The 11,195-nt window shown below is 51.6% G+C and overlaps 5 protein-coding genes; 3 read left to right on the top strand and 2 right to left on the bottom strand.

Annotated features, from left to right (window-relative positions):
• Nucleotides 1–913: 913 nt before the first annotated feature.
• On the top strand, nucleotides 914–1,597 carry RCC_07351 (uncharacterized protein; the record flags this gene model as incomplete). XM_023772609.1 has 2 exons in its annotated part: nucleotides 914–1,172; nucleotides 1,236–1,597. The coding sequence occupies 2 exons, from the start codon at nucleotides 914–916 to the stop codon at nucleotides 1,595–1,597; spliced, it is 621 nt and encodes a 206-aa protein (XP_023628377.1).
• A 1,208-nt stretch (nucleotides 1,598–2,805) lies between these two features.
• RCC_07350 (uncharacterized protein) lies at nucleotides 2,806–4,134 on the bottom strand (the record flags this gene model as incomplete). Its single annotated transcript, XM_023772608.1, has 1 exon — nucleotides 2,806–4,134. The coding sequence occupies one exon, from the start codon at nucleotides 4,132–4,134 to the stop codon at nucleotides 2,806–2,808; it is 1,329 nt and encodes a 442-aa protein (XP_023628376.1).
• Nucleotides 4,135–4,606: 472 nt separating this feature from the next.
• Nucleotides 4,607–6,109, top strand: RCC_07349 (related to Protein pbn1; the record flags this gene model as incomplete). XM_023772607.1 has 2 exons in its annotated part: nucleotides 4,607–4,756; nucleotides 4,805–6,109. The coding sequence occupies 2 exons, from the start codon at nucleotides 4,607–4,609 to the stop codon at nucleotides 6,107–6,109; spliced, it is 1,455 nt and encodes a 484-aa protein (XP_023628375.1).
• Nucleotides 6,110–6,569: 460 nt separating this feature from the next.
• On the top strand, nucleotides 6,570–7,159 carry RCC_07348 (uncharacterized protein; the record flags this gene model as incomplete). XM_023772606.1 has 2 exons in its annotated part: nucleotides 6,570–6,636; nucleotides 6,690–7,159. The coding sequence occupies 2 exons, from the start codon at nucleotides 6,570–6,572 to the stop codon at nucleotides 7,157–7,159; spliced, it is 537 nt and encodes a 178-aa protein (XP_023628374.1).
• A 1,359-nt stretch (nucleotides 7,160–8,518) lies between these two features.
• RCC_07347 (probable uracil permease) lies at nucleotides 8,519–10,396 on the bottom strand (the record flags this gene model as incomplete). XM_023772605.1 has 3 exons in its annotated part: nucleotides 8,519–9,607; nucleotides 9,667–10,058; nucleotides 10,114–10,396. 3 exons carry the CDS (start codon nucleotides 10,394–10,396, stop codon nucleotides 8,519–8,521), a joined length of 1,764 nt encoding a protein of 587 aa, XP_023628373.1.
• Between the last annotated feature and the right edge of the window lie 799 nt (nucleotides 10,397–11,195).

Here is an 11,195-nt window from a genome sequence, read left to right as displayed (position 1 = left end):
GTGAGGGAGAGGAGAGGATATTTCCAGTCGCGTGAAGGTCGCTTCATGTTCTGGACGATCCAGTGGGAGATGGAGGTGGCGGAAGCTCTACTCTATTCGTAAGAGCGAATTTGACTCATGAAAGGCCCTCATGCGGCACGGAGATACGCTGCAGTGAGGTAAGAGTCGGACTGCCCCTAAATGACGCGACGCGACTTGGTCTCCCATCGATCACAGGCCACCGGCCAGGGCTTTCAGCTCTGCATAGGACTTCCAACCTTCTTGCTCTAGTCTGAGTATGGCGTTGACCTCGTCGACCTCGTCAATGCATACACTGCGGCCAGGTCCCCAGAACGCAACTTTCCTGTACACCATACCATAGTCAGCGCGACAATCGATTCCATGAACACCAATGGGAGTCCGCATATGCGGCTACACTGTCACTATCATTCACCCGCCGCCACTGAGAGCTCTCCCACGGGTCATTCAGTATGTTGGGTGGGCCCGCATGTGCGCATTTGGGGTGTGAATCGTCACTTTTTCCCACAATGGTAACAATCCCCAAATATTGTGGTCCAAAAATCGGGGATTGCTGCCACAATGGCAAAAAAGTGAAACAACAATCGGCGACGCACATGTTGCCGCCTAGGTAAGCTTTCACAGGAAGCATTGAAAATTGAGGCCCGGGCCCGCTCTGGTACAAGTTCCCCTACTTAAACCTCGCACGCCCACAAACATTTGGACTTTCCCTTCCCCAATACATCACCGCATCCTCCCTTCGCAACACCATCTGCTCCCATCAAGAGCTTCCCCAACCGCCTTCAACACTTCATAATAACCTTCTAACATCAACGGTATGTGCTCCCCTCACGTCGAGGAAGAAAGTTCGAAACTGATCAAGTGTTACAGCAACCTCACCACCGACAGCATCATCATGTCTACTTCTCAGCCCTCCTCCGGCTCCGCCATCGCGGCCGAGAAGCCCGTCGAGAAGCCTGTCCTCACCGACCGCGAGACCGCACTCCTTCAGGTTGCCATGCTCAGCTTGAAGTCCGGCGCCCCGGAGATCGACATTCAGAAGTTCACAACCCAGGGTGGCTTCAACACCGTCAAGACCGCACAGAACACCTGGGGAGTCTTGAAGAAGAAGCTTCTCTTGATGAACCCTCCCACCGCCGAGGACGGTGAGGCCGGTGCGTCGCCGTGCTTTGCACATGCTACATAAATGTAGAGTTTCTCAGCTGACAATCAAACAGGTGCTACCATCGCTAAGACTACTCCCAAGAAGCGCGCCAAGAAGGACTCCTCCGCAGATGAAGAGAAGTCTGCTGAGGCTGAGGAGGGCAGCCCCGTCAAGAAGGCTAAGAAGACCCCCACTCCCCGCAAGACTGCCGCTCAGAAGAAGGCTGAGGCTGCCGCCGCAGCTGGTGAGGACGGTGTCGCCGATGCCACCGGCTCTCCCGTCAAGAAGGCACGCAAGTCTCCTGTCAAGAAGGCTGCTGCCACCAAGAAGTCGGAGGCCGCCGTCAAGGAGGAGGACAACGAGGACGACGCTGCCGCCGCCGAGACCGAGGCTGATGCCGCTGATGTTGAGGAGGACATCAAGATGGAGGAGTAGTCATTTCATCAGACGCGACACATCTCCCTTACTTGAGCCTCGACACGGCTTGAATTGATTGATCATGGCGTTGTGATTATAACGAGACATGTTCGATGCGAGAGCGACTGGCTAGATTGTTTTCATGCGATTGTGGCTGTAGCAAGGATGTTGCTGGTCAAGTCTTGAAGGAGTATCTAGTCATCGCTGAGAGCAAAAATGCAAGCTCTGTAAGCATACTACGAATCAGCGTTCTTCCAATTCCTTCCTTCCCGTGTCTTCTATCACTTGGCTGCAATTGATTGCTTCGTGTGTCAAACTCCATTGACGTGTGGCTAGTAAGTATGTCAACCCGTTTCTACGCGTTCACGTGCATCTTCTTAGGATCTGACTCCTGATGCCAATATCCCTCCTCCAAATTCTACCCGTCTTAGAAATTTACCGCATTAGGAAGGTGACTGCTGCGCCAAGCACAAGCAGAATACTTCCTAGCGGACCCACTTGGCTACTGGCACTTAGTGTCTGGCCTCTTAGCACGCGTCCTACCACATTCCTCCCACGTATGATTTCGACCTTCCTGGAGCTTCCGCTCCCGATCTCCTACTCATCCATCTTCCTCTGCACCACCAATAAAGATCACCGGTCGTGTCCTTGCTCATTCATGATTCAAATCTTATTGCTATGGTCTGAGGATGCTGAGAAGCTAATGTATCAAGATTCTTGGATCCTTCTATGATCTATCTGGAAACGGCGCATTCGCTAGAACCCAGGATCAAGCGGTCATGCTTGAGATTACCTGTCTGGCTTCTGTCAAGTCGATATGAGAGGCGGAGACCTTGTCCTGAGTCTAGACATCTGAAAGGCTACTCGGGCAGGGCCAAGAATCTGGGACTGAGTGATTGTCCGATTGACACATCTCCTTGCAAAGCCAAGTACGCCGCTTTCCAACATAGTCGGTATGTCGGGAACCTTGTGTAGCGTCCTCAGATGCAGCAATAGGCATAGTGGCATCCGTAACTCTTTTAGAAGTTGATACGTTCGATTTAAGCACTGCGAGAGGATAGAAAGTCAGCTACATAATCATGCTCTTCATACAGAGGTGYTCGGGTGACTGGTACTGACTTGGTCGCTCCTAGCCTGCCATACGCTCCCTCAAGACCGATACCAATCATGTCTTGTGCTTTGATGATCTCGCGGTATAGGAGAACATGGCTCTTCTCAGCCTCTGTTCACTCCAGCACGATTACATCTCGCCAGCTCTCAACCTCGTCAATCCTCACACGTAGCCAGGCGGCAAAGGCATCGAACATCTTCTCACTCGCTCCAGACCCCTCGCAAAACACCAAGAGAGCTCTATATCGCTGTACAGGGTCCGCACCAGTCGCACGAAGCACTTTTACGAGATCTACAGGGCACAGGTATGGTGGCTGACGAGCATCCTCGGACAATCCTGCGGTCCCCTGCATGATGCAAGCGTAGTAACTGCAATGATCGATCCCGAAGCAATGGCCTAGCTCGTGAGAAGCAGTTTTACAAAGACGGGATAGCCAGAGTGACTCGTGCTTAGAGTTCTTCCTTGCGGGTACCGGAGAAAGCGCCACTACTGCGGAGCGCAATGCCGAAAGGCTTTCTTCAACTGCTGCTTTCTTCTTCACATTCTTTGTCGCCACATCGCAGCATGAGTCAATGTATGATTGGCAGTGAGATGCGGGCCAGGCGTGGGCAGTCTCGACGTGTTGAGCTTTGTCGAGAGCGGGATTGTATCGCGCCGTAGATACCACCGCGACGCGACTGCCTCCATAAGCTCGCCCGCAGCAGAAGTCGTCTTCTTCATCTTCGTAAAGATCATGGTCCGTGAGCATCAAGAGAGCGTAGGCATCGCTTGGTAGTATTGAAATGGCGACGTCCAGAAGATCGTTGAGATTCAATTGGCCAGCGAAGATGTCGTCTTTGGACGGGCGGTGCCGTATACCAATCACCTCTGAGCCTGTACGCAGACCGATATATGAGGGTAGCGAGCCCTCGGTTGAACTTGAATCAGACCAAGGAACGTACTTGAGTTTGGGTTTTGTKAGCATCTTTACTGGCAGACCGCAGTAGAATGCTTCAAGATATTTGAGAACGTCCTCAGTTCTTGGACTCCCTAGATGCTGACTTTCCTTTGGATCAAGCTGAGGGCTTGCCCACTTTTTAATGTATGCTGCAGAAGTTGCTATTACTGGACTCTCGACGAGATAGATGGTGCGTCGATGTTTAGTGATCTCATTCCTGTGACCTTCCTCGATCCATGATTTAAGACTTTGCGGCTCGCAATTCGGGTCCCACGAGAGCTCATCTTCGGGGAGAACGAGAGGAGCAGGAAATGTCGAGGCTGGATACTGGTCCTCACTGGACCCAAAGCGTTGCCTGTCCGCCTTCTTTGGGGCTTTGTTGGATGGCAGTGTTGCTGCCAGTCTTTGCAAAGCCGTTCTCGGCTTGTAGCCAACGTCTTGGGAGTGTTCGGAGCATTCAAATCGCAAGGACTTATGTTGGCATGTTAAATCATCAGTGTCAGACATGATTCCAGTAAGAGTAGCTGTGGACGTCAAAGAGAGCAGAGTCGTTTGTGGTTCCAACGGTAGAGAAGTACGAGCTGAGGCAACATAGCGGTCTCCAAGACTACGACCTGCAGCCAGTCATACCCAGAACAGCAATAGGCAGCAGCGGGTGGACCGTGCCTCATGTGAGGAGGATACCACCTTGGCGATGTGGCGCTTCACCGAGTCGGAGCATATCCATCAAGGATGATTCTGGAATTCACTTCTTTCCGTGAGTGGATTGGATCTGGATGTCGCTGCGATGCACTATATTGACTTGGCGCCGTGATAGCGATCAATGGAGAACATGGAAAAATGACGAGAGTCAGGTGAAGGTGACTTGGGTGAGGTCGTTGTTGGACCCTGGAAAAAGCCCATTGTGGCACGTGCTTTGGAGCTAGTCAACCTTACGTGACCTCTACGCGCTTCTCGCGATTTACAAACACCACCGACCATGAGACAACGAATCACATACATCCTGCCGGCAGGAAGCGACAACAATCCAGCCGACATAGAAGTCAGCCAGACTTCGCTGAGACATCCTCATAAGAATGCTGTCGAGGAGAGAAGAATTACGCTGGGATTGACGGATCTGCCTTCTGAGGTAGGCAACGCTCTCGGTGCTACTGTGAACCAGCTAACGGCTCCATAGCTGCGATTACTCCTGGAAAACTTCCATGAACTTCACATCCGTCTTGTTTCGAATCAAAGATACAACGGCTTCTCTCCCGCTGTCTCCAGGCTGCCAGCTGGCCTCCACGTCTTCTTCACGCCGAGGACATCATCGGCAAACGCGGAGCTCTGCTCTAAATTGACCACGTTGCTTGGTGAGCAGGTAAAGTGCGAATTCAGTAAACCTCCCATCCTCTCAGAGCGTTTTGCAAGCACTGCAACGTACCAGTTCTATCATGGGCCTTCGAACTTGCTGGATGTATCGGAGGGTCTCGGTTTGTGCGCTAGCGGTTCGAGCAGCACAGCCGCTCTGTGTAGCATTTTGTCGGCCGCAAATTCATCGTCTTACGTCGACTACGACTATGATGCGATCAGTAACGCTCTGAATGTTGTCATATTGTGGGAATCACCTTCACAACTGCCTGCTGATAAGCTGGATCCGGAAGACCGTCTCGAGGTTGGAATCCTGCAGACGGACAAAGCAACAGAACCAGAGGACATTGCTCTGGGTGGCTATTTGACCGTCGTGGGTGAAGATGAAAAACCAAGCGCAACGCTGTTCTCATTTCCTGCACGTCACCATGAACTTCCGGCCGGGGATATCACGACATTCACCGCAGGCTTCCAGTCTCCGACAGGACTTCACCCTAAGATGGACTTGGTGTTCCCCAAGCACGCCTTGACTCCGCCCAAAGACAGTTGTGCGCTTCACGCCTACTACACATTGCCATCGTCCGTCTTCTTCGATCGTTACCAATTCTCTGATCCACTATTCCTAGCCTCTCAAAACCTTGCTGCTCTGCGAAGCTTGAGTGGCGAGGAGGATTTGGAGGCACCAGACTGGGCTGTAAAGCAGTGGGGATCCGCCGCGTTGTTCGAGCTTGTTCATCCCAAGCAAGAAGACACCAGCACCGGAAATTGGACTGTCACGTTCCCAATGCATCTTCGCTATATCGAAGCCGCCGGAGCAGGAGGAGTTCGTTCGCTTGCGATCCCCTGGCCCGTTGTATTCTGGGCATGTGAAGCCGAGGAAAGCTCAAAGATGGCTACAAATCCATTCGATCGGACGAATCTTGGCTATGATGGCCTCTTTGGAAAAGCCATGTTCTACCACGTTCCATCTTTCGCGGATGTTGTGGAGATACTTGAGGTTCCAGTATTGGATGATGCTCCGTGGGTGCCACTGGGTACTGCCGTCGCGGTACTCTTGGGGTTTGGATGGGTGTTGTGGAAGCTGATGAGTGGAGCGAAATCCCCTCCGCCAGAAAAGAAGAAGGAMATGTAAGATCGCGTCCTCCGATATAGCCAGCAGCGCTGCTACGCGGCTTCTGTACTCTCACCGCAATTCGTCCATCTATTCTGAAAGCGTACCTATAGGCGAGGAGAATAAAGCCCCTGAGATCCAAAAGTCGCAAAGCTAGAGAACCAAGTTAGCTTCAAACCTCGTCGCACTTGGATAGAAAATGCGATTCTGCAGCAGGACCTGCCATGCCCATGCCAATCCGACACATTAGCCCTGCGAGAACATTGCGAGACCCATCTCCTGATGCAGCAGCTTTAACCTTTATGAGGATCTGGAACCCGCCAGCTCGTTCGGTGCGTGGTTCCAGCATTCCAGAGCAGCAAGCCATACATTCCGAACCCTATCTTACCTCTTTCGTCCCTCGCTTTGCACCTGAAGCTCTTTCACGTCATATCAAAGTCTAACAGAAACAGGACGGTTATCAATCGAAACGTGTGCAAAAATGATATTCTCGATTTTGTCATACTTCCTCCTGGCCGCAGTCACGGAAGCGCAGAACGTCGCATCTGGTGAGATTCACCTCTAACAGATCCCACCATAGGAGACTTCTAAAACTCTACAGTCGTCTCTAGATCATCAGCACCCGCACCACTCCCAAGCACCAGACCTCCCACTCTACAGGCTCCAACTTACATCAACGCCTTCACATACACGACCCCAACAGCGAAATGGACGACTCCAAGTTTCCCGCTTCCGACCTCAGAGCCACCACCAAATTGTTCCGAGACAATGTGCCCAGCTCTAGACGGAAAGACCTGCACGGACTCGCAGGGATCACAGWATGGTGTGCTATGCAACACACGCTTTGGCGGGACTGTCATCACGAGCGCCGGCAAACATAAATTGGAAAAGGCCAAGAAAGATAAGAGGACTTATACGGGGTCTCTGGACAGCTGTTTGGGATTCTGCGATATGTATAGCGTGAAGATGTGTAAGGGAGCTGATTTCACTGGTGGGTTTTGCCATTACTATGCGGTGATCAGTGGGACTATTGATTCACCGGGCGAAGTGGCTTTGGTTCGCCAGTCGTAAACTTTGAGCATTGGGGACATGTGGCATGCGTGTTTTGGGGTCGCATCTAATTTTCGAGGCTCACTTGGTGCAGAAGCGGTATTGAAGGATGGATTCGCCCATTGTAATGCCACAGCTTCAGCAAACCAGACCAATCAGACCTCATCTCGTCTTATGATCTTACACCAGTTCTATGGTTCAAGTTGAAGGAAGGTTGAGGCGAAGCTAGACTAAGGTAGAGTCTTGTAAGACGCCTCTGTTCTACACCTGTCATTCAGACCATTTCTTTACTTGTCGTCATTCAATCCATCCTAAGCCTTCTCAATCTCAAGATTCTCAACATCGTCTCCAAAAGCACATCAGAACGTTGCGAGAAACTTAGAAGATCTAACATCTCAAACATCCGTTCACCTCCAATAATCAAGAAGATCTCGTTCACATCCATCTTCAGGTTCAGGTTCCTCCTTCAACCATGACGTCTCTTTACCCTGGTTCGTAAGACAAACAATCGCACGCTACGTCTCGACGTGCCATGGCTCTGAAACCCCGGTAATCGAAAAATACTACTCCCTACTGGGATGAGTGTGAGGCCTACTGGGGATGTCATCAATGATGCGAGCCTAAATTGGTCATGTTAGCCGTGACTGGGACTTTTTTTATGATTTTGAACTTTKTAAGTCATGGTAGATGGTATGCTCTTCTACACACACTAATCTCATGTCATCCTCATGCATTTCTGGGTCGTGCTAAGAGACTTATTACTATCGATGATCCGGTCCATCCGGTCGAAGTCCACCCAAACTTCTTGATGGCACTGCAGTGGAGACCTGGCCAGTTCAACGAGAAGGGAAAACAGCCGATGCGTGCTGTCGAATCGTACGACTACGACTACGACGAGGGCGAAGCAAGTTTGTCATCTTCGCTTGTCGCGACTCCAAGTACGCCCAAAACGGGTGATATTGCGGTACATAGCGATTCTAGGGCCTATGGTGACAATGAGAAGGTAGCCCGCCGCACCTTCTACATCCGGAACTATCGTCCTCTCTAGACAGAGCTGTCGTTATGAGGATTGTTTATCAGGACAAGGCATCCTCAGTCATGTCCATAAAGTCTCGAGGCCTCGCTCTCTACAGACTCGATGATTCGAAGCCTGTTAGAATCCCTGACACTAGCAGAGTGGCCGTTAATCAATCGAGAGAGCAGTTCAGGGCGCTACTCTTGTTAATGATACTAGCCGAATCTCTTCACTTCGGACTCGATGGTGACAATGAGAAGGTAGCCCTCACACGGGAGTGACCAGGCCATTGAGATCAAACGCCGCTCTATATTTCGTGATCATAACACATGACATAAATTTGGTATCAACATCAATCAAACAACCTAAACCCGGAAACATCTCGCAAGCACATTCGGCTTTCCAACTTGTTCATCCCTCAGCGCCTGTGCCTCCACATTCTTCGCATCTTGCTCCGCAATGATATCCTCGCCAGTTTCAGGAGCGCTCATAATCGACTCCTTGTGCGGGGAGAATCTGTTGAAAACCCAGTAGAAGATCCCCGCGACGATGAACGAGTAGACGTATCCAATCGCGAACAAGTGCTGTCCACCGATAGAGACTGTAGTAGTAGAACCGCCAGCTTTTTGGATGTTATCGACAAAGCCCGGGAGAGGAGGGATACATCCAATGGCAAACGCCACGACAGCCCTCCAATTCGWGCCGAATTTCGGGGAGTAGCGATACATGCCGTTGAAGTTGTACATGTCCGGGACAGAGACGTTGCACTTCCGAACGATAAAGTAGTCGACCATGAGGATGGAGGTCATGGGTCCTAGAAAGATTGTGTAGCCACTGAGGAAAGCCAGGAATTTGGCGGCCGAGGCAAGGATTTTCCAGGGGACGAATGCCCAGCTTCCGAGAACTGCTGCGAGGACTTGGCCGCGACGGATATTGATGTACTTGGGCCAGAATGCCATGAGGTCGTTGGCCGCACTGATTGAATTTGCGGATATGTTGATCCCGATGGTGACGATGATGAGACCGATCGCAGCGAAGGCAGCGGCAGCGCGTCCGCCGGAAGAGCCAGACTCTAACCATAGAGCGATGATCTCGACCGGGTTCCACATGACTTTACCATAGGCGGTTTGAGCGGCAGCGGCGGTGAAGATGCCGAGCAGGCCGACGATGGTGAATATGAATGGAATGACGATGGCCTGGACGTTGGTTGCGCTGGGCTTGTTCGCGTAACGAGCGAAATCACTGATGTTGAGACCGAGGGTCGCATAGTTGCCCAACACGCCATTGAGGTTGGAGAAGAATGCCCATACGAGGACTGAGCCCTTGATGGTGGTGCCTTCTGTGATGACGGTGCTGTTGCTGATAGTCCCGCCGGCTCYGCGAAGGGTATCTCCGAAGATGGCAAGGAAGCAGATTGGGGCGATGATGCTCTTGAACGCGAAGAAATATTGAACCTGAAGATATGGTCAGTTAGAAGTGGTGGGAAGGGGTTGAACAGGGGAGGAGATCGCACCTTAGTGTAAGGGATCATCAAGAACGGGAGTTGCAGCAGAAAGTATAGCAAGAACCCAATCATCCCAGAAGTAGAGATGCCCTGGCTCTCCGGTATAGTGTTCGTGATGTTTGCAAAGCTTGGCCAGATTGCTGTAAGCAGTACAGTCATACACTGGCCGCCAGTCGCTGTCTGGACTCCGAGCCACACAATAGCGAGAACGCAGCGGGATAGAACAACAAAGTAGCTGAAGAAGTATCCGAACGGCATGCGTGCAAGGACCGGGAAGGGAGTGTGAAGAGTGGCTCCCATTCTTCCGTTAATCGTGATGACGATACCCATGATGAAATTACCGAGAACACAGGCGCCAATGGCCATTTTCCAGTCAAGACCAACGGCGATCATCGAGGATGCTTCACAGTTTGGTTAGTGGAAGGTTCATCATGTTCKACTTGATGGAACACTCACCAACTTGCCAGTTCGAGACTGCCCATGCATCGGCCATCCAGTACGAGACAAAAGCTACCCAACCCCATGTTCGCTTTGAAGGAGGGATGGGGTCGAAATCCGCGTTTGAAGCATTCTTCGTGGCTGCAAAGCTGCTTTCTTCTTGTTGAACCCGCAAGCTGAACCCTGGGAAGCGACTTCGGACCTCTCCTACGTTGCCCGTGCCGATGCGCTGCTCAAGTGTGGAAGAAGCAGGCGAGACATGCTTTTCGCTGTAATCGAAGACCTTGTTGCCAGACGCCATTGCGGAGGATGCGATTGTGGAGATGCAAACAGAGACGAGAGTGGAGAAGTGCAAAAGTACTTAACTAGTCCGCACGTCTGTACGCCCAAGATGGAGGTCGAGAAAGTCTGGGCGTGAAAGATAAGGAATGGATAAAACCAAAGATTGGCTTTTTACGCTCGTTCCACCACACAATTCTTCGGTAAACTTTGCCTTCCACGTGGAAGGCATGTGAAGATCGTTGGAAGGTCACTCTTATTTCCGGCAGCTATGCCGTACGTTGAAAAAGGTCAAACATGTACAAAGGTTGATGATGCATGAGCATTTCTCGCTGTCGAGCAATCACCAAAGCGGAGCTTATCGCGGTGTCGCGTGGTTGGCCGCGGCTGGGCAGAAGTTAGCCCGTCGGCCCGGCAAGGCTGAAGTCTGGGCCCATCTGGACTGACTTCATCCTCACAATCGCATCCATATAGGTCTTCGCAGTGTCGCATGAGGCCGACAGGTGGTCTGAAGAGATTGACGTGCATTTCCATGGAGATACACTTACAGACGAACGTGGATTGCGTCTGGGCTGTTGCAAGACTTCCACAATCTCCCAACGCTGACTGACTGAAAACAGAGCGTTCGAGGCCCACGAAGCAGAAGTGAGATCACGTTCGATGCGGCAGGATTGGCCATCATAGCAGCAGATGGTCTTCCAGGTTGTTCACTCTCCGAAAGCCTTGCAGAAAGCAAAGACTGTGTCTGCTGAGGTCCCACACCCAAAGAGAAAGCAGTCGGAGGCATCTGGATATGCGGGACGGTGTATCTCGACAGCCGC

Source organism: Ramularia collo-cygni (assembly GCF_900074925.1).
Source record: "Ramularia collo-cygni strain URUG2 genome assembly, contig: RCC_scaffold11, whole genome shotgun sequence".
Classification (NCBI taxonomy): Eukaryota; Fungi; Ascomycota; class Dothideomycetes; order Mycosphaerellales; family Mycosphaerellaceae; genus Ramularia; species Ramularia collo-cygni.
This window is presented reverse-complemented; position numbering and strand designations above follow the sequence as displayed.